The sequence below is a fragment of the Mustela erminea genome, chromosome 6 (assembly GCF_009829155.1).
Source record: "Mustela erminea isolate mMusErm1 chromosome 6, mMusErm1.Pri, whole genome shotgun sequence".
In the NCBI taxonomy this organism is placed as follows: domain Eukaryota; kingdom Metazoa; phylum Chordata; class Mammalia; order Carnivora; family Mustelidae; genus Mustela; species Mustela erminea.
This window is the reverse complement of record NC_045619.1, coordinates 11,451,318-11,479,307: the sequence shown is the minus strand read 5'-3', so window position 1 is coordinate 11,479,307 and position 27,990 is coordinate 11,451,318. Positions and strand designations below refer to the sequence as shown.

Here is a 27,990-nt window from a genome sequence, read left to right as displayed (position 1 = left end):
GCTCAGTGGGAGAGACACCCTCACACCACAGAGGAAGCCGTTCGGCCGACGCCACAGCACCATCAGATGGGGACAATCAGCAGACATGGGCTCACGACCAGCACCCCCACCCCGTCTATCCATCCCGTGGGGACACATGCTGGGCTCGGCCCTGCTGGACCTTAGGACTTGTGTTTCAGAGCAGAGACCCCACCTGCTGGGTCTCCCTCTGTCTAGGGACTGGGGCGGGGGTGGCCCGAGTAGGGGCTGCAAACTGGACATCGGACAGCAGGGACTTCTGAAGCCATCAGAGTGGCTGGCAGAGACCCACACCTGAGGGGACTGCGTCCATGCTGCCGGCACCTGGTCACTCATGGGTCGTGGAAGGGGAGCCACGGGTCGGGATCACTTGTGACCAGACCACCAGTGTCACCCTATGGACAACCTTATTGGTCTTTGCTCAGATGGGTGGTCAAATCCGGCCCCGAGTAGCAATTGTCAGCTTCAGGAAGGTTCAGAACTAAGTATAAAGATGACAAAATCACATGCGTCACCTTCATTTTTTTATGTTGAAGCAAAGTAGATATGCGTTTCATTTTAAGGTATGTATGAAGTTTAAGAGAACTGGACATATTCTTAGAGAGAACAAAGTGGCTTCTGGGTTCCAATTTAAAACAGGTAAGGAAGTAACTGACCAACACGAACGATTTCAAGTTGAAAGGCAGCCTGCTAAGTCCCAAGGATGTTGCAAACAAGCTTCAGCCCAGAGGAAGCAGCCTCAAGTTCCACAGATCTGGAACTGGATGGGTAAGGAGTGGCAGGCATCAGGGGAGGGAGCTGGGAGAGCCACTCCAGCAGACATCTCTGGGGCAGGTGGCCGGGGCACCACCAACCTCTGCCCCCAGCAGTCAGGAGACCAGAGAGATTCTTGTCTGGAGTCTCTGCAGCGCTGAAGTAAGGCCTGAAAAACAGTAGAGCATCTAGTTGCTGTGGAAAACAGCATGGTGCTTCCTCAACAAATTAAACATAATTACCATACGACCCAGCAGTCCTACTCTGGGGTATGCACACAAAATTATTCAATAGAGTCTCAAGGGGTGCCTGGATGGCTCAGATGGTTGAGCGTCAGACTCCTGGTTTTGGCTCAGTAGTGGTATCAGCATTGTGGGACTGCACCCCATGTGCTGGGTATGGAGTTGTTTAAGATTCTGTCCCTCCCTTTCCTTCTGCCTCTTCTCCCCTCCCATAGAAAGGGAAAAAAGGAAAGAAAGAAGAGTCTGAAAGAGATATGTATACTCCCGTGTTCAGAGTGTAAGAGGTTAATTGGACACATAGGTGGTCAGGGCCAGGGTCCCCAGCAAGCAAACCGCGACCCAGGATAGCTAAGCCCAAACCACACTAGCATCGTGTTGGGCAGCCTCTGCAGGAGTGATGTCTGAAAAACATCCTGAAGCACAACAAGGGACCATGAAACATGGGTCAGCATCCCAGGCAGGGATAGTTTGTTGCCTGATGTCAGCTCCAAAGACCAGCAACATGTGAACAATAACCCGAGAGGAAGACAAGTGCATGATCAAAGCCCTCAGGGGCACACCTTAACAGCCAGTCCCCAACGGGGCCACACTCAGGATGCTTAAGACAGGTCCTCAAAAGGGCTTAAATACCCCTAGATTGGAAAGCCAAAATGGTAAGCCCTTTCGGGTCCCCTCCCTCTCTGGGAGCTTTGTCCTGCTGCTCAATGAACTTCACCTTGCTGCCCACCACTCTTCATCTGGTGTACCTCGTCATTCTTCAAAGCAGCGTGACCAAGAACTATGGGCACTAAGGGAACAAAAATCCTATAACAATAGCAGTATTATCCCAATAGCCAAATGGCAGAAGCCACCCCAGGACCCTCAATGGATGAATGGATAAGAAAAAGATGGGCCATCCCTACAATGGAATGTCACTCGGCCTTATGAGGAAGGCGGCTCTAACATCTGCTACAACACGGATGAACGTCGAGGACATAGTGCTTGGTGAAATAAGCCGGCCGCCCAAAGACAAATGCCACGTGAGTCCACTTAATGAGTTACTTGGTCATATTCATAAATACAAAAAGTAGATGGTGGGTGAGGGGGCCTATGGGAAGGGAGAGAGGAGTGAGTGTTTGCTGGGGACAGAGCTTCAGTTTCATAAGATGAAGAGAGCTATGGGGACCGAGGGGAGTTTAGTGTCGGTCTCAGCCCATTGATCATCAGTGTCAGGGTTGGAATGGCCCTTGGGTTTCTCATTCTGACAGCAAGACGCCCTTCAGCAACAGCCATCAGGCTACAGACAGGATAAAGATTTATTAAGTGCTAGACCCGAAAATTACGCAGCATGTCTGGGTCACATCGAAAGTTCATGGGGAGGGAGAGTGCACTCACGCAGGGCCTGGGGCTCTTTTATGCGGGTTGAGGGTGGGAGCCAGGGTTTTGTGGGCTCACTCCTTCTTGGTAAATATAAAGCTTGGGAAGAGAAAAAACAAGTGGGCCTAAGTAGTCAGTTATGCAATTCAACCAAGATTTCCTAAAACAAAGGAGCCTCATGTGGGGTAGAGGAAGGGGGAACAGTCTGGCTGCTTCGTTAGCAGAGTGTTTATGGAGATGGCCCTCTTTCAGAAAGTGGATGCCCTGGTGATCAAAGCCTAAATCAGGCTCTTGGATTGGAAGAATAAACATTGTTAAAATGTCTATACTGCCTAGAGCAATCTATACTTTTAATGCCATTCCGATGAAAATTCCACCGGTATTTTTCAAAGAGCTGGAGAAAATAATCTTAAAATTTGTATGGAATCAGAAGAGACCCCGAATCGCTAAGGAAATGTTGAAAAAGAAAAATAAAACTGGGGGCATCACGTTACCTGATTTCAAGCTTTATTACAAAGCTGTGATCACCAAGACAGCATGGTATTGGCATAAAAACAGACACACAGACCAGTGGAACAGAGTAGAGAGCCCAGATATGGACCCTCAACTCTATAGTCAATTAATCTTCGACAAAACAGGAAAAAATATACAGTGGAAACAAGACAGTCTCTTCAATAAATGGTGCTGGGAAAACTGGACAGCTATATGCAGAAGAATGAAACTCGACCATTCTCTTACACTATACACAAAGATAAACTCAAAATGGATAAAAGATCTCAACGTGAGACAGGAATCCATCAGAATCCTAGAGGAGAACATAGGCAGTAACCTCTTCGATATCAGCCACAGCAACTTCTTTCAAGATATGTCTCCAAAGGCAAAGGAAACAAAAGCAAAAATAAACTTTTGGGACTTCATCAAAATCAAAAGCTTCTGCACATCAAAGGAAACAGTCAAAAAAACAAAGAGGCAACCCACGGAATGGGAGAAGGTATTTGCAAATGACAGTACAGACAAAAGGTTGATATCCAGAATCTATAAAGAACTCCTGAAACTCAACACACACAAAACAGACAATCATATAAAAAAAATGGGCAGAAGATATGAACAGACACTTCTCCAATGAAGACATACAAATGGCTATCAGACACATGAAAAAATGTTCATCATTACTAGCCATCAGGGAGATTCAAATTAAAACCACATTGAGATACCACCTTACACCAGTTAGAATGGCCAAAATTAGCAAGACAGGAAACAACATGTGTTGGAGAGGATTTGGAGAAAGGGGAACCGTCTTACACTGTTGGTAGGAATGCAAGTTGGTGCAACCACTTTGGAAAACAGTGTGGAGATTCCTCAAGAAATTAAAAATAGAGCTTCCCTATGACCCTGCAATTGCACTACTGGGTATTTACCCCAAAGATACAGATGTAGTGAAAAGAAGGGCCATCTGTACCCCAATGTTTATAGTAGCAATGACCACGGTCACCAAACTGTGGAAAGAACCAAGATGCCCTTCAACAGACAAATGGATAAGGAAGATGTGGTCCATATACGCTATGGAGTATTATGCCTCCATCAGAAAGGAAGAATACCCAACTTTTGTAGCAACATGGACGGGACTGGAAGAGATTATGCTGAGTGAAATAAGTCAAGCAGAGAGAGTCAATTATCATATGGTTTCACTTATTTGTGAAGCATAACAAATAGCATGGAGGACATGGGGAGTTAGAGAGGAGAAGGGAGTTGGGGGAAATTGGAAGGGGAGGTGAATCATGAGAGACTATGGACTCTGAAAAACAATCTGAGGACTCTGAAGGGGAGGGGGGTGGGAGGTTGGGGGAACCAGGTGGTGGGTATTGGAGAGGGCACGGATTGCATGGAGTGCTGGGTGTGGTGCAAAAATAATGAATACTGTTACGCTGAAAAAATAAAAAAAATTAAAAAAAGAAAGTGCAGATAATACCAGGTACTCCAGTAATATTGTTTTCTTATTTTGAATAATCATACAAGAAATGGGAGCTCCTCAGCCAGTGATTACGAGAAATTTAGTATTTAAGACTATTGTGTATGATAAGCAATAGATACATTTAGCCATCTGTTTAACCAGAGAATGCTATTTTTTTTATTTGAGTTAAGTAGGTTTAAACAATATGTAAATAACTTATGTTAGTGTATGTATTATTAAAAAGTATAGAAATGAATTGGAAAAAAAATAAATAAAAATAAAAGCCTAAATCAGGCACTCCTGTTACAAAAAAGAGGGGCGCCACTTGTGTTACAAGAAAGAGGGGCACCTGGCTGGCTCAGTCAATGTGTGACTCGTGATCCTGGGGTCATGAGTTTGAGTCTCACATTGGGAGTAGAGATTACTAAAAATAATAAAACAAACTTAAAAAAAAAAAAAAACCCAGGGGCGCCTGGGTTGCTCAGTGGGTTAAAGCCTCTGCCTTCGGCTCGGGTCATGATCTCAGGGTCCTGGGATCGAGCCCCACATCGGGCTCTCAGCTCAGCAGGGAGCCTGCTTCCCCTCCTCTCTCTCGGCCTGCCTCTCTGCCTCCTTGTGATCTCTGTCTGTCAAACAAATAAATAAAATCTTTAAAAAAAAAAAAAAACCAACAACAATAAAAGACAGCAATGATAATGCTGGTCACACAACACTGTGAAAACATTTAATACTACTGAAGTGTATGCTGAATGAGGGCTACAATGGGAATGAGGTGTTATGCATATGTTACCTCAATTCTAAAGAAAGAAAAAAACAGGGGGAAAATAGCCAGTCACAAAAGGACAAGTGCTGGACGATTCTATTCCTGTGAGGTACTCATCACCCCAAAGTAGTCAAACTCATAAAGACAGAAAGCACAGCAGTGGTTGTCAGGGGTGACGAGGGGTCCTGAGATGGAGCCCTGCCTTGGGTCAGAGACTCTCTACCTCTGCCCCTCTCCCTCTCTCTCTCAAATGGATGAAAGGGTCTTTAAAAAAAACTTTTTAACTAAAAAAATGGTTAAAATGGTGAACAACATCCAACAACATGGATGGATCTAAAGGGTGTGATTCTAAGCAAAATCAGTCAGAGAAAGACAAATGCCTTACAATTCCACTCATATGTGGTATTTAGGAAAGAAAACAGATGACCAAAGAAAAAAAGAGACAAGAAAGACCTTTTTTTTTTAAATGTTTCAAGTTTTAATCAAGTCAGATTCTTTTTTTTTTTTTTTTTTTTAAGATTTATCTCTTTATTTGTCAGGGAGAGAGAGAGAGAGAGAGCCGGCACAGACAAAGGCAGAGGGAGAAGCAGGCTCCCTGCTGAGCAAGGAGCCCGATGTGGGACCCCATCCCAGGACGCTGGGATCATGACCTGAGCCGAGGGCAACAGCTTAACACACTGAGCCACCCAGGCATCCCAAGTCAGACTCCTAAACACAGAGAAAACACACTGGTGGTGGCAGAAGGGGGCGTGTGGGCAGATGGGGGGCAGGGGCTGGGGGTGAGAAGTGCTCTTGTTGTAAGGAGCACTGGGTTGTGTGCAGAACCACTGAATCTCTGCATTGTATCCTAACACTGCATGCTGGCTATACTGGAATTCAGACTCTCCAAGTTCATAAATCAGTTTTTTAAAAGAGTACACTTAATTGTGATGAGCGCTAAGAAATATAAAGAATTGTTTTTTCGTATTGTGCACCTGAAACAAATACAACACTGTATATTAACTACACTTGAATAAAAACAAAATAAACAAACAACAAATCATAAATCCTTAAAAAATCTAAGCTTTGTGGAAAAAAAATAACAGCACGTGACTCCCTCACTAAAGCTTTGCAAAGCATTTTCACACATGATGGTATTCGCTACCACAGCCTTGGAACAAAAACATTTTCCTTTTTTTTTAACTTTATTTGAGAGAGAGACAGAGGCAGCGAGCAGGGAGGAGGAAGAAGGAGGCTCTCCTCTGAGCAGGGAGCCCGATGTGGGGCTCCAACCCAGCACCCCTGGATCATGACCTGAACCAAAGGCAGATGCTTAATTGACTAAGCCCCGAAGGCATCCCAGGAAAGCATTTCTTCTCCCTGTCTCACAGAGCACAAACCTGTGCTTCAGATGGCTGACACCGCTTGCCCAAAACCTGAGGAAGCGGAGCTGGTGTTCCGTTGTTTTCTTCTCTGGCTCCTGCCCTTGTCCCTTGAGACAATGTGGGCCAGAGACTTCTGGAAGGTGGAGGGTGCCCTGCAGGGGGCGCTCTCTGCAGGTCCTTCTCCCCGCAGCCTTCAGCTCCAGGGGGAAGAAGACAGATACAAATTCTCTTGATGAGGGAGGAAGCTCTTTTCTTTTTTAAAGATTTTTATTGATTTATCTGACAGAGAGAGAGAGAGACACAGAGAGAGAGGGAGGAAACACAAGCAGGGGGAGTAGGAGAGGGAGAAGCAGCCTCCCCACGGATTGGGGGCTCACTGTGGAGCTAGATCTCATGACCTGAACCAAAGGCAGACACTTAGGGACTAAGCCACCCGGGCCCCCCAGTGAGGGGCTTTTAATGAAGGGATTTCATCCTCTGCTTTTAAGGAAAAGAAAGAAGATCTCTCCCTGCCCCCACCACAACGCGCTCCCCACTGCGCTGGTCAGGGAGAAAACGCCACAACCTTGAAGTCCTCTGTTTCCGCACCAAACTTGTATTCCCAACAACCCTCCCCAGTTTCCTCCTAAAAGGTAGTAAAAGCTACCTTCCCTTTGTCTCTCGGGACTTGCTTGTGCTTCGCCATCGTTTGTCCAGAGTTGCAATTCCTCTGCCGTTCCTGAATAAACTCACTTCGCTGGTGAAATAGCTGTTTTATTTTTAAGGTTGACAGCCGAGAGAAAGAGAAATCCTTAAAACCCTCAAGTGTTCTAAAAATGTGGTTTTCATCCCTAAGTTCTCTGTGTTGGCTGCAGACGAGTCACAAAAGTTCACCAATACCAGGAGACCTGGCTGCCAATCCCAGAAAGCCGAGGGGAGGGGCCAGCCTGGCAGTCTGAGTCCCTAGTGGCCCAGGGCTGGGTGGGGCGGCGGGGGGGAGCGTCTAGATCTGGCTGTGGTCACCTGGCGCAGGTGTCAGACGCTCCTGACATAGCTCCCCACCTCCAGGCCATCAGACAAGCTGCCTGACATGCTTCCGTCAAGGCACCGTGGCCCAAACTCCACTGTGTCCAGGTCCCCCTTCCACGAGCAAGGGAAACTACCAAGCATCACGCAGCCCCGCTTGAATATGCGCCCCATTTCTCACTGCACCTCGGTTTCCTAGCTTTTGGAAAGCGGACACACCTGACACTGGTACTGAGGGGATGAAGAGAGGCAAGGTAAAGACTGTACTCGGCACACAGTAGGTGCTCACTTAGTAAGAATTGCTATTTCCGGGGCTCCTGGGTCAGTTAAGAGTCTGCCCCTAGGGGTCCTGGGGTGGAGACCCGCATTAGTCTCCCTGCTCAGCAGGGAGTCTGCTTCTCCCTCTGACCTTCATCCCTCTCATGCTCTCTCTCTCTCTCTCTCTCACTCTAAATAAATAAATAAATAAAATCTTTTAAAAAAGAAACTTAGGTGTTAAAAAAAAAACCCACAAACTGTAAACTCATAAAACAAAAAAGTACCTTTCACCCCATTTCCCTGACATCTTCCCAAACTATGGACATTCTCAAAGCAAGGACACAGACCCGGGTTCAAGGAATTGGATGATGGACCTCACTCAAACCGCCCTAGTTTCTGCCCACACTCACTGGTATGTCTGCATGAGAGTCCGAGGACCCGTCGATTCACGAGACCTTTACAACACTCGAGACTGTTCTGTCCCTGCAAGCAAACTCCCTGGCACTCACCTTTTAGGGTCACCTTCCCAGGACTTCCCTAACTCCCAGCAACCACTGACCTGCTTTCCATCTCTGTAATTTTGACATTTTGAGAATATTTGATAAGTGGAGTCACACAGTATGTAAGCCTGTAAGACTGGCATTTAAAAAACACACCCAGTGTAACGGGCTTGAACCCCATCCAAGTTCCTGCCTCTACTAACAGTCCTTTCCTTTCCGTGGCCGAATGACCAGGGTCTAAAGACAGGACCTTGGGGGCCCCTCCCAGCCTCCCACTGTGCCAGGATCCCCTCCAGAGCCCCAGACATGAGGGTTTCACCTCCAGGAAGCAGCTTTTCCACATCACATTGCTTTTCTGCACGAACAGACCTACCTGATCATGGCTTCCTCGCCTCTGCCCTGTTCTTTGGCTGACTACTCCCTCCCTGTCCCCTACCAAAACATACGCTGTGAACTTCTTTCCCTCTCGGCCTGGTGGGTGGGTCAGGCAACCCTGGGACTGCCCATCCCTTGTGGGCATGGTGGGTCCCCAGTCGGAATTTCCCCTGCACAAAGGGTAGAGTCGAGTCACGGAGCTGAAGGCAAAGGACGGATATTTGCAGATACTGCAGTAGACTGAATGGTGGTCCCTAAAAGACACATCCATGACCTCATCTCTGCACCCCTTAACTAACTTCATGTAGAAAAACCCTACATCTTTGCAAATCCACTAAGTTAAAGATCTCAAGATCATCGCAGAATATCTGGGTGGGCCCTAAATCCAATGACTAGGGTCCTTAGGAGAGACACCCAGAGGAGAGACAGCAGGGAGTTGAGGGGAGAAGGCCACGTGAAGGCAGAGGCAAAGATCAGAGGGAAGCCTGGAGTTGCCACAGCTGGAGGAAAGGAGTTCTCCCCTGGATCCTCTAAGAAAGCTAGAAGTGCCCAGAGTCGTGGTGCCTGGCATCTGACTACCCCCAACTGTCATCTGTGGCTTCCTCCCCGGGGCCGGCGAGCACACCTGCACCTGTGCAGAGGCTGAAGGAGTGGGCAGACGGAAGCCCACCGCTTTCTCTAGCAGACAAGTCGGCCCCACAGTGGTCCCAGGACCCTGGTGGTGCAGAGCTGGGCTGCTTGGGTCCATGCCATAGCCCTTCTCTAAGGGATGCCTTTCCCTCTCCTCCCTCTTGCTGCTGTAGGGACCTCTTGTCTTCCTTGTCCTTGTAGGGAAGGTGCCCAGCAAGGGGCCAGGTTCCCCTCTGCCTGTTAAAAGAACCAATGAAAGAACAAAAGTTTGGCAGCCTCCTGCTCCCATACCCACAGGCCCCACCACTGGACTCCCTTGGTCTTGCTTATGTACAACTCGAAATGAACCTCCAGAGGGCAGGCTTTGTCTAACAACTAAGGATGTTCCTAAGTCAGCACCTAGATTTGGGTCCCTAAACCCGTCAAGCGCACAGTGGGTACTCAGTAACTGAAGTAAACGGAAGTTTTAAAAGACCCTCTTAGCATCCTTGCCCCTGGTCCAGTCTCCCTTTCTAGCTTACCTTCCTGCACAACTGCCACTCCTCACCCCAGTCTGTGCCTCGGCCATGCTGCACTACAGGAAGCTTTTGAAGATGCACAAAGGCTCAGTCAGTGAAGTGTCTGCCTTTGGCTCAGGTCCTGATCCCATCATCCTAGGATCAAGTCCTTGCATCGAGTCCCCTGCTCAGTGATGAGCCTGCTTCCCCCTCCGCCACCTCCTGTGCTCTTCCCCCATCTCTCAAATAAAGAAATAAAATATTAAAAAGAAGAAGATGATGATGATGATGATGATGCACAAAATGGGTGACAGGTGCAGAAGCCTCACCCAGAAGAAGATGCACAAACCGGGTACCATCCCATCCAGGCAACCTGCTCGGGCCGACACCAGCAGACATAAGGCTCGTAGCACGGTACTCTTTATTGTGACGCTCAGTGGAAAACATCTGTAAACCAGCTTACTGTAGTGGTGACAGCTGTAACACATGCGAAGGCACTTTAATTATATAAAAAAGGGGTGGGACTGGGAGCTCCATTCACCCCTTTGTAACAGCAACTGGGACCTGAATTCAGAGCTTTTTAGGCATACGTAGCTTTCATATATCTTCATGATTTGTTGTGTTTTCTTCAAAAGAGAAAAAAAAAGATGCCTTCTTTGCCATAAGTAAGTCTAAATGCAGCATATACAAAACAGTTAGGAATACAGGTAAATTTAGCAACCAGTGTAGACCAGTGTAGGACAAGCTACTCTCTTCTAAACATGGTTCCAAAGGAAAGGCAGTGATAAAGACTTGGAATTTTATCATTTATTATAAGGCGAGGGGAGAAGAAACCTTTTTTTTTTTTTTTTTGCTTTCAAACACATCCATGCAGATGGCAGATCTTTAAACCATACTGAGTCGATGGTGCAGATTATGTACCCTCGGGCCCCAGTCCTGGAGTAGATACAAGGTCGTGTGGGAGGGCCGCTGGCCCTTCGCAATGCTCTGGCTGTCAGACCTGGGACAAGTCCCTTAACCATTAAATATATTTGGTCCCCAAGAATGTTAGGAGAAGCCCCCGATGGCCTTCCCAGCGTGGCCCCGAAGCCCTGTCTGTTGGGCCCAGCAGCCCCCTGGTGGCAGGGGCCGGCTGCCCTCCACAGAGGAGGGAAAGGGGTCATCATTGCACTTGAGACACTCTGAAACAGGAAGGGGACCACTGTGGCGCTGCCCAGAGCGCGTGGGGAGGGACGGCTCCTTCCTTGCACCCCGCATTCTGTGCCCTGCACAGAGGGGGCAGCCCTGGGCCTGCCCTTACCCAATCACCCAGGGCCCTCGGGAGTGCGGGGCCAACGGGGCAGAGGTCGTGAGGTCGCCGTGTGTGATTGCCAACAGCAAAGGAGGAGGGGGAGCTGGTGGCGGAGGTGGGGGAAGGAAGGTGACAACTCTTCTGGGGTGCTGGGCTATCAAAACTTCTTAGTCTGAAGAAAAATAGATTCGTAGAAAACTCTCTTTGCCCATCCCCGGTGGCCTGCCCTCCTTGTCTTGTGCTATGTGGCAAGGGAGGGCCGAGAGCCTGCTGGTCACTCAGTTCCCAGGCCAGGGGCCCAAGACTCTGACTCTTTGGTATCGGGTGCTGGGGGTGGGAGGGTGCAGAAGCAGATGCAGTGGAGGAAGCCAAACGCCCTCAGCAAGGCCTGGGGGGCGGGCGGGGAGGCGCAGGCTTGAGGTCTCCTGGCCTGGTGGGACTGGGTGGGGAGGTCACAGTCACGGCAGTCCCCAGGAGGTGGAGGAGGGTGCTGCGGGGTGGGGGGTGCTGGAAAGGGGAGACGGAGTCATCTGGCGGTCTGTCCATCCGTTCCAGGCAGCAGGAGGAGAGATTACTCAGCAGCTTTGGCCTCAGCCCCATCCGCCTTGCCATCCACCTCCTCGTCCGAGCAGTCGCCAGCACCTTTCCGGGCCATCCGGCGGGGCACGACAAACGGCAAGTCCCCTCGCCTGGGGACAGAGGCACAGGGTCAGCAGGGCCGGCCAGGTGGGCAAGTACAGCTGGCACCCCTCCAAGCCATCTGTAGACGGACACCAGGCCCCAGCGCCCTGGGCAGTGGGCCAAGAACCGGGGAGCCTGGAGAACCACGGGCTCCCGCTTCATTCCAAATCACCAGTGAGAAGCCGTGGGGAAGCCGGGGCTGACGGCGAGAGAGGGAGGCCCAGCAGCAGACGCAGTCACCCGCGCGAGACACACGCCAGCCCGCACACCCGGGCTCAGACGACGCAGCAGCGGGGCAGACGGAGACACGGGGACCGCACGCGGGACGGGACCCCGACGCCTACTCCGGGTCGCGCGCACAACGCTATTAGCGACGGGCTGGAAGGCGGCCTCCTGTCGCCTTCACGCCGAAGGGAGAGAAGCAGCGAGAATCCCGGGAATCCCGGGAAAAAGAGCCTCTGCCTGCCCCGCCGGCTCCCCCTCCGGCAGCAACGCTCTGCGAGAGCGCACAGCCGCGCCTCCCCGTGGGCACAGGCGCCGTGAAGGCCGCGGGGCCGCCTCAGCCAGGCCGGGCGGCCGCCAGTGCCCCACAGCCAGCCTGGAGCCCCTCCGGGCCGGCCTGGTTCCGCGGGCGGGGTTTTCCCAGAGACGGAGCGCAGGGCTCACCCGGCCGGGAGCCGCACGGGCGGAGACAGCGCGGCACCGGACGCAGACGGGGGCGGCTCCTGGGAGTTTCGTCTGAAAAGAGCGTTCCGGCGCCCCGAGCTCGGGGAGGGCAGGCCGCGGCCACGGGGCTCACCTGAGCTTGTTCTTGAGGGTGCTGACCTCGCGGTTCATGGCGTCGGCGGTCTCGGTGGCGTCCTCCAGCTCGCGCTGCAGCTTCCGGCGGGAGGCGTTGGCCCGCTGGGCCTCGTCCTGAGCCTCCTCCAGCTGCTGCCTGAGCTGCTTCAGGCGGACAGACAACTTGTCAGCCTGTGGAGACGAGAGGTCGGGTCAGGCGCCCCAGCCGGAGAGGCCCACCAGGCCCCGCCGCCTGGTGCACGCGCTCGCGCGCACGCACACGCTCCCACGCACACGCATGCGCACACACCCGGTCCTTGAACGCCTCGGCGTTCCTCCGCTCGTCATCGACCTGCAGCAAAGCGTCGTTTAGCTTCTTCTCAAGCTGACACACCTGATTACAGGCTTCCTGGCGCTTCCTGCGGGACAGAGACGTGGCGGCTCAGGGACCCCGGCTCAGAGGGTCCGGCCACACCACTCCACACCGGCTGGACGATCTGTCCCCGCGCCTCACGGGCATGTCCCCCACGAGGAAGCCCCCAGGCGGAGGCTGATCCATCTCCACCCAACACCCACGACGTGCTTGGTCTCCTGCGGGGGACGCACGGCGACAACTCCATTTCACAGAGGAGGAACCGGGCTCCGGGAGGGAGGACACAGCCCAAAGAGCAGGTACGTAGCAAGGAAAGGGGAAACTGAGATTTGCAACCCAGTGTGACCTGCCCATTACCTCCAACGACGCCCCAGTCTTGCTGAGCCCACAGACTAGCTGCCCAAGCAGGCAGCAACCGCCACCTCTGCCTGATTCAGGCCCGAGAGACAGTTGTCCGAAGCCCCAACTCTAGAGGTGAGCCCATGGACTCCTACGCAAACTTAGAAGCCCCAATGGAAGGGATGAGCAGCCGTCAGGAGGGGGACAACAGTCTCTGGGCCTCGGGCAGCAACAAAGGGGTCTGCAGGCTGAGGCCGGCGATGGGAAGGAACACCTACTTGGTCTCGTTGTCCAGCTGCTCCTCCAGCTGTGCGATCTTGGCCTCCAGGGCAGTGATGGAAGCCTTGTACTTGGACTTGACAGAGCCCTCCATCTCCTGCAGCTTGACCTTGAGCTCCTTGTTCTGGCGCTCTAGCTGCTGTCGCACATTCTCATTCTTCTGGGCGTGACTGCGCTCGAAGTTCAGGTCGGTGTTTATCTGGTCGTTCTACAGGAAGGAAGGCTGGTGACCCCAGGAGGGCTGGGGCGGGGGAGCTCCCTGGGGCAGAAGCGGGGCCACTGGTTCCTCCAGAGCCCCAGAAAACACTAGGCCCTCGGGCCCCAAGTTCACGAGTTCTGGTGCCTCCTAGAAAAGGGAGCTCCCCCACAGCCAGGGTCCAGAGAATGAAACCAAGGGAGACCTTCACAGGTGCCAGGACACCTTCTCCGAAGCCCAGCAAGCCCTAGGCTCCTGCCAGCATGGTCTCGGAGGTGTAGAGCCTGGTGCAGGAAAACGCCAGATGGCCCTGGCCCCACCCACCTGCAGGTTTGCCTTCTTCAGCCGGTCGTTCTCCAGCCCTGTGTTGCCCTGTTCCTCCTCCAGCTCCTCCTCCAGCTGGGCGATGCGGGCCTCCAAGCGCCGCTTCTCTTCCAACGCCAGGGCTCTGGGTGAGAGCGGGGAGCAGTGAGACAGGGCCTGTCCCAGAGGATGGGCACACCTGCCCTCAGCTCAACATGCCACGCCATGGCTCACCCTTTGCCGCTGCTGTTGGCAATCTCGTCGGCCAGCTCATCCCGCTCCTGCTGGGCCTGGCGCTTGGCGCGCTCGGCGGCTGCCAGTTCCTGCCATGAGAATGTGGACTGTGACCATCTGGGACACCCCAAAGTCCCTTGAGCCCCCCCTCCCATTCCTGGAACTCGCAGCACCATGCTCCCCCAGCCCCTGGCCCTTCCTCTCAAACCCCCTCCCAGGTCTGCCTCCTCCACGAAACCCTTCCTCACGAGCCCCTCTGGCTTACAGGGCTGATTCCTTCCTCTGAGACCATGACTTAGGCACCACATTTGCAAAGCCCCTCTCTCTAAGTGTTACAGCCAAGTCAGACTGGGGAGGTAGAGGTAAATAAAAAACTGTCCTGTGCTAATGGGATCTGGTCCCCTGCATTCTGGGGAGACCGGAAGTCGGGAGGACGAGGATGGGAGTTTGGGTGACAGCACAGAGTCTGAAAGCCAGTTGGGTAAGGTGGTCCCAACAGAGAGCCACACTTGACCTCAGAGGGAGGGCTGACCCCAGGCCCAGGCTCGAGGGCACAGCCATGAGGACAGTGTGGACGAGGACATGCCCAGACACCCAGCCCCAGTAGGAGCACCAAGTGGCACATTAACCTCAGGCTGAAGAAGACTGCCTAGAGCAGAGGGAAGGTTCTAGCGATACACCTCTGGTGTGACCCACAAGGCAGCAAGGGGGACACGCGGTGGTGCCGAAGCATTTGGGAAAGCACCCTCCCCTTGCCCGGCGTAAACACTCAGCAGGAGGTGGGGAGTCCAGGAAGCTTCATTTCATGCAAGGGAGCTGGCCCCAAATGGTGACAGTTTAACTCACACACACAGTTTAGTCACACCAGGAAGCCTAGCTACTTTATGAAACCCTGCAGGGACTTCTTTCAGAAAGCCAAGCCCACCCCCAACCCACTGCTGAAGTTGGCCTGTTGGCTGCCAGCTGCGCCCCTGGGCGGCCCAGCCTGGCTGGGCAGAGGCCGGAGGCTGCCCCCTGCTGGTGACCCCGAGTGCCCTCCTGGGGCCTGGTCCACCTCCTGCAGCTGGATCATCTCGGCCTCCATGCTCTTCACCTTCTTGTTCTCCTTGGCCTGAACCAGGATGTGACGCACGTATGCCCTCCAGTTCCCGCATGTAGTCCTTCATCTGGGCCTGGGCTGGGCAGGAGATGCTTGGTACCTCCCACAGCCACCACCCCAACCTGAGAGCCTTGGCCTGCTTTCAGCCTGCTGCCACATGTAACCTTACAACTTTAACAGTGCAGGGCAAAATAATAAGGACACAGATCTCTTTAATCTTGTCGTTCACATATTTTTGACCATCAGGTTTTACAAAGCACACCTTCAGCGGTGTCAGTCACGGGCTACCCATCAGCCCCAGCTGCAATCCAGGCTACACTTTCTACAACGTCCAGTTGACCTGAATGCGATTCTCCAAGGCCGCTCCCTGGGACACCAGCTCCTCTGAGTCCACACCCATCTGCCAGGTTAGCCCCCACAATAGGGAAAAAACACATTTCCTTTGTTCTCCTGTGATTGGTTCTAACTCTAAAGATCTTAGTCAAATAGATTTGTTTCTTTTTTCCTTCTGTGGATAAATCCTAAACTGGGACTCCTCAGGCCAGATGGTAACAGGTACAACTGCCCTACGACTTCGCCCACAGTCCCTAAACTTTTTCTGCGGCTGGTTTTCGTTGTGTGACATGGCTTCTCAGAGCTAATTTTTAAAATGTGTGTTATCTTTGGGGCACCTGGGTGGCTCAGTTGGTTGAGCATCTGCCTTCAGCTCAGACCATGATCCCAGTATCCTCGGACTGAATCCACCACCAGGCTCCCTGCTCAGCGGGGAGTCTACTTGTCCCTCTGCCTCTGCTCCCCCTCCCACTCGTGCTCTCTAATATACAAAATCTTTTAATAAATAAAGAGAACAGAGTGAAATTTGTTACCTTTCACGTATCTTGACGAGCACAGAATACTGTATGGACATACTGATGAATAACTGTGTCATACACCTGAAACTAACATAACACTGTATGCTAATGACGTTGAAGTTATTAAAATAAAAAACAAAAGTAAACAAAATCTATGATCTTTAATTATTGGTGAAGTGAGAATTTTCCAAGTGCTTGTTCTGTGATGTGGGCTGCACGTGGGGGCCTATGCTCAGCTCGGAAGCTTCAGTCACTGTCCACTAAGGCTGTATCGGGTCGGGACCCGGTCCAAGACCCGGGCCATGTCTGGTTTACTCTACCACCAAGTACCATCTATGTCCCTATGTCACTGTGTTTCTAGGTTTACATGCATTTCCTTGTTTAATGTACACACAGTCAATGATTTTACTGCAAGTTTGCTTTCTGCTCCAGGGCTGAGGGCACCCTGGTCAGCCGTGGAGAGGGGAGGGTGGCATCCTTCAGCACTTGTCAGCCACTGACCAGTGCTGGGGTGCCACCTGAGCCCAGAGCCTCAGGTGTAGCCGCGCCCCGCACGGCCCGTGGCCTCACCTGCAGTTTGTGCAGCTGCTTGATGGCCTCATCTCGGTTCTTGTTGGCAGAGTCGAGGTGGGCCTCCAGGTCTTTCAGGACTATCTCCAGCTTCTTCCGAGCAGCCACCTCCATCAACCGCTGCTTCCTCTCATCCTCCAGTTCTGCCTCCGTCTCCCGCACCTGGGGGACAGGCCGACGGCTCAGACAGCAGCATCCACACCCAGACCCTGCCCCGCTCTGAGCCCAGGCCAGGCTGCACAGGGCCTGCAGGGTCCCACGAAGACTACGGGCCATCAAAGAAAGGGTCCCTGACCCTGGAGACAGGCGACTGGAACCTGAAGGAGTGGAGGAGGAGCCCGACACAACCCAGGGGGAGAAAGGAGAAAGAAGCCTGCCAGAAACGGGGGTGAGCGTGGGGGGCCGTCCACACCTGTCTGACCAGCTGCTTCTTCTTCTCCTCACTCTGCTCATCGCGGCCCTGCAGGTCCCGCTCGAACTGGGCCTTCATGGCCTGCAGGTTGACCAGCCGCAGCTTGGCGTCCTCTGTGGCCTGCAGCTCGTCCTCCAGCTCCTCCAGCTGCGTCTTCCTCTCCTCCACCTGCTGCTCCAGGGCCCGCTTGGACTTCTCCAGCTCGTGGACCTGACCCCCGCCGAGGGAAACCGAGTCAGGAGCTGAGGAATGAGGTCCCCGACATCCCCAGCCTTGGTGTCCACTCAGCCTCTAGTCCATGGGCCTGTCCCCACTCCGCCCTCCCCAGAGCCAGCCGCCGACCCGGTACTCACGCTCTTGCCGACGTCGTCCTTGGAGCTCAAGAGGTCCTCCATCTCCGTGCGGAACTGCTTATTCAGCCGCTCCAGCTCCGCCTTCTGCTCCATGGACTCCTCCAGAGCCCGGGCCAGGGACAGCGCCTTGGTCTCCTTCTCCCGGGCCTCTGCCTCCGCCCGGTCACGCTCCTCTGCATACCTCTCAGAGATGATCTCCTCCCCAACTTTGAACCTTAGACTGCTTCTAATTCTTTATCTAAATAATAGTGCAAAGAACAATCTCCTTGCATAAAACTTTGCATTTTGCATTCGATATTGTTTCCTTAAGACATTTCTAGAAGCAGGATGACTGGGTCAGAAGCTATCAACACAGGTTTTCACAATTTTTTCATACCTAGAGCCACACTGTTACAAAAAAAAAAATTATACTCAATTCACATTCATACTCACAGTATATAAGGGTGTCCAACATTCTATGTTTAACAATTCCTTGTAGTCTTTTATAAAAAACAGACCCCTATAGACAGAGAATGTATTTTAATTCTGTTATTAGCTTGTCTTGGGAGATGAAGAACAACAGCAAATGTTGATTACGCTTAAGCATTATTTTTTTTTTTTTAGATTTTATTTATTTATTATTTGAGAGAGAGAGAGATTGAGAGAACTTCCAGGAGAAAGGGTAGAGGTAGAAGCAGACTCCCCAGGATGTTGGGAACCAAATGCAGGACTCGATTCCTGGACCCCAGGATCATGACCTGAGCCAAAGGCAGACACTTAAATCAACTGAGCCACCTACGCACCCTAAGTATTATTTTCTTTTAAGATTTTATTTATTTATTTGGCAGACAGAGATCACAAGTAGGCAGAGAGGCAGGTGGAGAGAGAGGAGGAAGCAGGCTCCCTGCTGAGCAGAGAGCCCGATGCAGGTTCCATCCCAGGACCCTGAGATCCTGACCTGAGCCAAAGGCAGACACTTAATCAACTGAGTCACCCAGGCGCCCCCTAAGCATTATTTTTAAGTTGTTTTTTTTTTTTTTTAGTTTTCTCTGCACCCAATTTGGGACTCAAACTCACAACTCCAAGGTCAAGAGTCCCAAACTTGTCAGAGTAAGCCAGCCAGGTGCCCTTAGGCACTATTTGAAGAAGACAAAAGAGCATTTATCAGCTTTCCCTCCTGAGACCTGACTGAAATGATAGTAAAGGTACTTACAGGTATAAAAATAACTAATGATAAGAGTGACTCACGTTTGTGGCCTTTGCTCTGCACTGGCAATTGCTCTAAGACTTTACAAATAATAACCTGTCTTCTTCCAATAATCATGGAGTTTCGCGTGTATCATTTGCCTCCCTGTTTATAGATAAGGAAACTCAAGTACAGACTATGTGACGTGCCCCAGGTCTGAAATCTAGTAAGCGATAGACTGGGTTCAAGTCTTCAAGGTCCTGCTTGCTGGACTCAAGAACCCCCACTCTGCCTCTCCTCATTCCGCTACCACTTTAAAAGGCCAACGGGTCCAACAGGAATCCAGAGGCTTAGACAAACGTTTGAAGGCAGATTGGATGGAGTATTGATAGCTGAATAAAGAGAATAGAGGGAACTTCCATTAGAAAAACAGAGAGAGGGGCACCTGGGTGGCTCAGTGGGTTAAAGCCTCTGCTTTTGGCTCGGGTCATGATCCCGGGGTCCTGGGATCAAGCCCCGAATCGGGGTCTCTGCTCGGCGGGGAGACTGCCTCCCCCTCCCTCTCTGCCTGCCTCTCTGCCTACTTGTGATCTCTCTCTCTCTGTGTCAAATAAATAAATAAAATCTTAAAAAAAAAAAAAAACAGAGCGAGAATAAGGCAATAGGCAGGAAGAATGGTCTGCTACACAGAGCTGCAGAGAGGGAGACCAAAGATGAGAGGCAGGTAGAGGGGAAGCAGGAATAAGGTTACCAACCCCACACCTGACCCTATATTCACGGCAGCCTAAGTCTACACCAGAAGAGGGAAAATCAGAAATGAAATACTCCAGAAAAAATACCTCTGTCTTCTGACATCTAAAGGGTCCTCATCCAATCACTCTACATGGAAGCCTGTCAGTCAACTTAACCTCTCTCTTAAATACGGATGGGCAATCTAGGATCAGATACGTAAGAAAGATGACCAGATGGAAAGGGTGGCTAAGATAAATAAAAACGACTGCAGATTGGGCACCTTGCTGGCTGTTGGTAGAGCATGCAACTCTTGATCTCAATGTCATGAGTTCAAGCCCATGTTGGGCATAGAGCTTATTGAAAAAACAGCAACAACAAAAAATCAACCTGTGTAAACCTGGCGATTTACAGACCTGTACCCCTGGGGATAAAAAAAAAATACATTATATGTTTATTTAAAAATTTAGAAAATTAATTTAAAAAAATCAACTGGACTTCATAAACCTTAAAAACAATACCAGAAAAAAAAACATAATTTTGATTATAGAAAATAATTTTTTAAACCTTGACCCAATGTCCTCAGTGAGATTAGAAAGGTGTTGTCTTCGTAAAATGAGAACATGATGCACTGAAAAGGTAAAATAATAATAATAATAATAACAATAATGGACAAAAAAGGGGCTCTTGGGACTTAAAAACTTTTGACAAACTAAAGAAATCTAGGAAAAGATTGGAATAGTCAAGAAAAACTTCCAGAAAATAAAACAAAAAGGTGACAGAAGAAATGGAACTAAATGAGGAATGACAAGTTACCAATGCTGTCGATTCTTAGAAAATTACTTGAGAAAGAGCTGCAGGAAGAAAAAAAAAGTTCATGTGTTATGGGATGAGGTGGAAGATAATGGCCAAGAAACCAAGAGATAGAAAGACGTGAGGTCCAGGAAACAGGAAAATTAACATAGACAGAAAGGAACCCAAGGAATACAGCAGGCATGCAGCAGACCTAGAGAGCAACCAGCCCAGAATGGAATGAGAAGTGAAGAGTTCTATGGGGGAAGGGGACTTAAAATAGTATATATGATATAATATCTTATCTAATAGACGGTTCAAAAGAAATTAAGGAAACGTTGAAGGTAATATTGCAAGGAGTAGAAAAAAAGGCAATTAGAAATTCAGGAAAAACTAAAGCTGTACAAGAAAGCATGTACCGAGTGCCTGGGTGGCTCAATGGGTTAAGCGTCTGCCTTCAGCTCAGGTCAGGATCCCAGGGTCCTGAAATCTTGTCCCACATCAGACTCCTCGCTCAGTGGGGAGCCTGCTTCTCCCTCTGCCTGCTGCCTCACTCTCACTTTCTGACAAATTAATAAGAATCTTAAAAAAAAAAAAAGCACATAAACCATATTTCACAAGTTAGCTTTACAGTAAAAATACTGAAAACATCACACATATGTAAACATTCTTCTGTGATTTTTAACTTCTAGAACAAAAGAGACCATTTAAATATAAGAACCAAATGTGCTTGTTGCCAATATGTAAATCAAAGTACAATGGTAGAAGTTGGGAGCTGCACCACTGAAGAGAGAAGAAGGTTAATATCCTCATTTTGCAAAGTGAGGAGCCCCAAAATACCAGCTATGATTGAGAGGCTAGGAAATGAAGAGGTAAGAAAGGAAAAAACAAACAAACAAAGGTGTAAGTAAATTGCTTATGACTAGAAAGGTTTTTAACTGAGGACATAAATTTAGTTGATAGAATGATATTAGGAGAAGGTGGGGAGGTGTCTAAGAAAAAGCATAAAAATAAGTGAAATCATCATCTGCCCTAGTAAGAAATAAATAGCTCATATTGCAATTTAAAAATCAAGGGAATGAAGTTAGCTATCGTGGTGGGTGACTACTGCTTTGCACCAGGCACCGTTCTAAGTGATTTGGACACATCGACTCATACATTAGTTCTCACCATGACTCTGTAAGAAAAGGAACTGAAGCCCAGAAAGGGTAGGTAATTGACCCAAAGCACCCAGCTAGTGCCAGAGCTGGAATTCAAATCCAGACTCCCTGTCTCCAGAGCCTACACTCTCACCTGTTCTGTTCTCCCAGTGTAGGAATATCATATAAAGATACTGATTAACCACCTAAAGGAAAAGCAATGCATTAAAAGTGATTGTTTTTAATTGGGAAAGTGGGGGAGCAGAGCCCTTGGGACTAATGGATTTGTTTTAACCAATGCGCTTGTTACAATGATTTTTTTTTTAAGATTTTATTTATTTATTTGACAGAGATCACAAGTAGGCAGAGAGGCAGGTAGAGAGAGAAGGGGGAAGCACGCTCTCTGCCAAGCAGAGAGCCCGATTCGGGGCTCGATCCCAGGACCCTGAGATCATGACCTGAGCTGAAGGCAGAGGCTTAACTCACTGAGCCACCCAGGTGCCCCTTTTTCTTTAATTTTAAGAAAGTGGAATTCCCTTTAGAGCAGTGAGTGAGGCTCATCTCGATAATGGGCTGCTTTCTGGCATCACTAGGTTCAAGATGATGAGAGCCAGTGGATAAAGTACCCATAAAAACTCAGCCTGACTCCTGATGTGACAAGTGGCAGCATGGGAGAAACCTCGGTGGTTGATAAAGAAAGTTCTCTAAGAAAAGTGGGATGATAACATAGGTTCAACGAGAATAATCAGCGTGAACGCCACCCTTCCACCAGTAAAGGGTCTAGCCATCCCTTGCCCACTCTCACAGGCACCCATGGCTTTTCCTCCACTCAAAGGTAGCAAGACACCTTGGAGGAAAACTGAAATCCAGGGGCCTTCAATAGCTCCTACTCCAGAAGGAAAGGATGCTTCAGGAATGTTCGGAGCGGTGCTCAATAGGGCACCCGCTGGCGATCCTACCAAATTACACAGAATAATAATGATACTTGATAATGATTATTCTGATCATGTTTAATTGGGCCAGGCTGAGTCTGTGAAAGGCCGTGAGTTCCTAACAATGTTCAAAGGAGAAGAGCTGAGATCAAGTGCACAGAAAAGGTAGATATAAAGGTGAAAAGTTGTAATGCAAAAAGAAGTTAGTATAATGGGGACTGTTTCTCGGTTAATTAATCCTAATAAGAAATGGAGTCTCTTTTTTTAAAAAGATTTTATTTATTTGAGAGACAGAGAAAGCGAGAGAGCATGAACAGGGGGAGGGAGGAGGGGCAGGCAGAGGGAGAGGGAGAAGCAGAATTCCTATGGAGCAGGTGTCCCAGGCAACGAAATGATATCATGAAACACAAGGACCAAGAGCAAAAGCAGAGAGCAGCGGCACTGTGCGTGCAGAATGAGCCAGACCCTGGAAGACACCAAACATTTGTCAATGTGTCCGCACTCTCGGGCCCAGCCTTCCCGTCCTCTGCTATTCTGGGCCCGGCCCTGACCCTTGTCTTGCGCCTCAACTGGGTTTAATGCTGGACAATGCTCCCTCCTGTCTTAGTACCCGGGGTGTCCCTGGCTAGCCTGCAGATCGCTCAGTTCTTGGCAAGGCTGGCAGGAGGAGAAGGAGGGAAGAAACCTGCCCCTGCCCACCTGCAGGACACGGAGCCCTCCCGTCCGCACCTCCCATCCCCAGCGGCTCTGGCTACGCTCTCCGGAGGCAGCAGGACAGAGACTCTCACCAAAGCATCTCCCTGGAAGGGCTGCAGGCAGGCTCCTCAGGCAGGGAGGGAAGGGGAGCCAAGGGCAGGACCAAGTTCAAACTCCTTAGCTTGCCCCCATCCCCAGTTCCCTAATGCTCCTGCTCCTGTCTTCCTCACTGATCCCTGATTCCGTGTTGCCTCGGTCCAGGCACCCTCAAGGACACCTCGTTTCCCTGCTTCATGTCCAACATGAAGCTTGAACTCACAACCCTGAGATGGAGAGTTGCAGACTCTAGCTAGGCCCAAGCCGATCCTTGCTTCTGATCACACCTCAGCCTCTAGGCCATTGCTTAGGCTGCCCCCTCCCCAAAATGCCTTTCCCCACCTTCCTCACTGTGTAAAATTTACCTGTGCTGAGGCCCCGCTCAACCACTGCTTCCCCTGCCGTCTTCCCCCGTGGACCCTCCGGGTTCCCCTTCAGTGTGTGCTGTCCCGACTGCAGTCCTCTGTGTGTCCTCCTCTGTTGGACTCTGAGCACTGGCGCAGCCCTGCCTATTCCCTGCTGCAACTCCTGTCCCAGGGCCTTCCCCGGGAATCCTGAGCTGGGCTCAGATCCGAGGTGTGGGAGCACAGCACACCCAGCTTCCCTCACCGCTGACCAATTCCACTTGTTTTCTGGTCTATCCTGATGAAAAGCTTGTCGTGGCTGAGAACAAATAAGACCACGCCTCAGATTTCACACGAATTACCCTCCTGATTTAATGTGCTTTGGACAGTCCTCCCAGATTACTGGCCATTTCCATTTATTTCCTCATGTCTTCATGCTCCAACCATGGCGTTTATATGAAGAGAAAGAGGAAATTGCAGTAAAACATGGGTGTCCTGATGCCTGAGCCTTAGCAGGAATTTCCAAAGCCTCCCGTCCCCCGGGGTGGCCAGGCCAGGTCCGGATGTCGGGCCCAGCTCCCTCCACCCTCACCCCATGTTTGTTCACTGATACCGGGAACTTTGGGGAGAAGGGTGGGGGTCATCTCTTTGCTGCCCTTCAGGCTCCTTTGAAGGCACAAAGAACACTGTGTTCTTTGGATTGTGCTGGCACCCATTAAATCTGTCCTGATAAAGGAGAAGGAGGAGGAAGAGCAGGGAAGAAGGAGGAGGGGGAGAAAGAGGAGAAGGAGAGAAGGAGAAAAAGAAGGAGGGAGGAGGAAAGAAAGTGAGGAGGAAGAGGAAGAAAGAGAAAGAGGAGGAGGAGGAGGAAGTCGAGGAAAAGGAGAAGAAGAAGAATTGAAAGAAGAAGTGGAGGAGGAGGAAGAGGGAGGAAGAGGAAGTGGGGAGGAGGAGGAAGAGGAGAAGACTTGGAAGAAAAAGGAGAATTGAAAGAAGAGGAGGAGGAGAAAGAAGCAGAGGAGGAGGAGGAGGAGAAGCAGGAGGAGGAAGAAGGAGAAGAGGGAGGGGAGGGAAAAGGAAAAGCAAAGTTGGAAGAGGAAAAAGAGGAAGACGAGGAGAGAGGAAGGAGGAGAAGGACAAGGGTAAGAAGAGGAAGAATGAGAAAAACAGGCAGACGGGCGCCGGGGGCTCAGTCGGTTGAATGGGTGCCTTTGGCTCAGGGTCATGATCCCAGGGTCCTGCGATCCAGCCCCATGTCTGGCTCCCTGCTCGACAGGAGCCTGCTTCTCCCCCTCCTCTTCTCTTGTGCTCTCTTTCTATCTATGTTGCTGGATGCCTCACTCTAAAATAAATAAATAAACTCAAAAAAAAAAATTACGAGAAGAAGAAGAGAGAGACGAGGAGGAAGACGAAGAAGAAGAAGAGGAGGAAGAAGAGGAGAAGGAGAAGAGTGGGAAGAGAAGGAAGAGGAGAGGGTTGAGGGGGAAGAGGAAAAACCAAAAGGCTTGTACAAAATCAATCAATCAACCCATCAATCCCAACAGAATCTATTGTAAGCTAGAAGGGAAAAGTCACAAATGTCCTAGAAAACTGTTTAAAAAGAGTAATGTTGAGTTGGGAAAACTTTTCTAATGAAGATGCAAATCCCAGATGTCATAAAGGAAAAGTTTCAGTTATCTGACCTCCTAAAAATAAAAACTGCACAAGACACCATGACCAAAGTCAGACTACAGCGAGAGGCCAGGAGGCCCCACCGTCGATCCTTGGACCAGAAAAAGCTGAGCGCCCACGAAACACGACAGATCCTGGGAATCCCCATGAAAAGACTGAAGGCAGGGCACCTGGGTGGCTCAGCTGGTAGAGCGTCTCCCTTCGGCTCAGGTCATGATCCCAGGGTCCTGGGACGGAGCCTGGCCTCAGGTTTCCCGCTCCCGGGGCAACCTGCTTCTCCCTCTCCCTCTGCCTGCTGCTCCCCCTGCTTGTGTGCTCTCCCTCTCTCTGTGAAATAAATTCATAAAAATCTTTTAAAATAAATAAATAAAACTCAGTTTTACTGTTCAAGAAAAAGAGAGAGAGAGAAAAGGGAGAAGCCAAGTCTTTAAAAGATATAAACAAAGAATCCCCAGGAAAAGGACTCACCCAGACTCACAGTTCTCAGCAGGCAGGGTGCACTCGACCTCCTGCAGCAGGTGTTGAGGGAGAAATGGGACTTTAACAATCCGAAGCCTCCTAGGCTCGCTTTGGCTGGCGTAAACACAGATAGAAGCTCACACCCGTATTGTCGGCCCCTTGAGTCTGCAGTCTGGGGTTTTCAGATTACGAGTCCACAGTCTGGCATTTGGGGATTACAAAATGGCAGTTTTGTTGTTTTCAGATTAGGAAACCCAGACCACCTTCCTGCCATGACTCTGCCCTTCTTACCCCAGCCCCTCGGTCCTTTCTGATCGGGGCATACAGGCCAGTCTCTTCTCCTCCTGCCCCACAGTGGGTAGAACAGAGGCCCCAGTGGGGAACAGGGAGCATAGCCCAGACATCTCCCTGCTTTGTCTCCCTGTCATGGTCATGGTCACGGTCATGGCACCCTGGGCCAGTCACTCCCTGTCAGGCCCTGAAGTTCCTTGCAGGGCAGGGTACTGCGAAGACACTCAGAGACACTGTGGGCAACACAACCCTTATCCTAGTATCTCAAAACACAACATGAGCCTTTGGGCCTCAACAGAAATCCTTTGTTGAGCAGCCAGGCACCCGCACCCTGGGGGGGGGCCCAAAGGCTCTGCCTCACCTGCCCTCCACCTGCTCTGCTTCCTCACAAATTCCGGAAGGCATGAGCACCCCGACATCCTCCTTCCATCTGTGTCGCCTGCTCAGGTCACAAGTAGTCTGCAACCCCAGCTGAGCGGTGTCCCCCTCCCTCTCCACTGTTTTGGGGGCACAGGGGGAGGGGAGAAGCAGTCAGACAAACCTGGCTCCAAATCCGGGCTGTGTCCCTGCTCCGCGTGGGACCTGGGGCTGGAACTGCAGGTTCCCCCTCCTGGACAAATCGTGACAACACACGATCCTTTCCTGACAGAGCTGTTTGGAGGGGGAGTCCACGGGCAAGGCCCCCACCCCCGAACTACCCAGGGATCATCCTCAGAGCTGAGACACATCCAGGGGTTCATGGCTGTGTGGACCCAGGTGTGTGTCTGGGCAATAACCACACCTCGGGGCCCAGATATATCGGGGACCTGAAGGGAACCTGAAAGTGTCCACATCCCAGCAGCTCATGAGGAAACAGACATGTCCGGGCCGGTCCCACTCACCTGCCCACCCTCGGCAGACCTGACTCCCTCAGAGGAACAAGCCCACACCTGACACGCCATGTCCTTCTCCCTCAGCTCTTCCTGCCACTGACACACTGTGGGACCCTCAGCAAGTGACTCCCCCACCCACTAACACCTTCCAGGGCTTGGTCCCAGCTTCTCCTCTCTGTCCCTCCCACCACACCCCCCACAGCCATGCCTGCCTTATTCACCTCCGTGTCCCCAACATACCAGGTGCTCACTGGGTACTTGCCATATGGCGGCCACTAAATGCCATCCAGGTGGTTTCCAGGCATTTATTGATGCAGATCCTCCTGCCAGGAGCACCTGCTTCACCACCTGGAAATAATCAAGCTCGTACCTCAGAGCCCGACTCAAGCATCACCTCCTCTGAGAAGCCCTCCAGCAGCCTCCCTGGCAGAGTCCCTGTGCCCTACTCTGATCTCACGGATTCTGGGAGAGGGGCCGAAATCCCTTTCTTAGGTACCAGTGTCCGTGTCTCCCCCCGACCACATCAGATTTACTCAGGTCTCTCTAGACTTGTCCCTGATGCCAGGAGCCCCAGGACGCCCGCCCTTGGTGGCCAAGTGCTCCTTGCAAGGCTGCAGACTATTGCGGAAGACAACTGAGGAACCGCTGCTGCTTTCTACAGTGGACAGAGCTGGGGGAGCACCAGACGCTGGGAGCCCCATCCACGCAGTCCTGTCTGGTTCCCACAGCAGCTCTGGGAGATCCGGCCCCTGCACGGACACAGAAGCCGAGGGGGAAGGTCCGCACAGCTTGTGAGGTGTGCAGAGTCTGGACAGCAGTGGGCTTTGCACCTGCACACAGGGAAGCCAACCTGACCCTCCCATCTGGACAAGTGTCCCTGGGCATCGTGTCTCCTCCGCAGCATTGAGGGAGGGACAGAGTGACAGACTGATGACCCAAGGATTGCACCCCAAGGTTTGTGATGATCACCCCATGTGTGGCCCGGGAGTTCAGCCTGAATTGGCAGATGGGGAAAGTCAGGTGAGGGGACAGGTGGTGGTGGCTTGGGTCTAGCCACTCAGGACTGGAGCCGGAAGTGAAGGCCACGCTGACACTTGGACCTCGAACATGTGGTTGAAGTTCTGTTTTGTCCACGACACCTTCCTTGGTTACTTGTTGCTCAAAGTCGTGCGAACTCCCTTCCTCCTGATTGTTTCCCCTTTCCCTAGCTGGCGGTTCGCCTGCCGCGCTGATGGAACCACCGTGAGATGCAGAGCGCGACACGACAACCCTGGGAGCTGCGGCCCGAGGGTCTCGTGCCTGTGTATCATGTCCTCAAAGTGGGTGGCCTT

General features: G+C 51.1%; 1 protein-coding gene across 1 annotated transcript; it reads right to left on the bottom strand.

The window, feature by feature from the left end:
* Window positions 1-10,116: 10,116 nt before the first annotated feature.
* On the bottom strand, window positions 10,117-26,192 carry LOC116592552 (myosin-9-like). The gene is given in 13 exon segments (XM_032345715.1): window positions 10,117-11,692; window positions 12,484-12,656; window positions 12,775-12,883; window positions 13,455-13,663; window positions 13,976-14,099; window positions 14,189-14,277; window positions 15,243-15,312; window positions 15,314-15,360; window positions 16,709-16,870; window positions 17,121-17,330; window positions 17,474-17,705; window positions 25,506-25,610; window positions 26,149-26,192. Coding segments are annotated over 13 exon segments (1,692 nt in total). The 3' UTR covers window positions 10,117-11,574.
* Window positions 26,193-27,990: the final 1,798 nt, after the last annotated feature.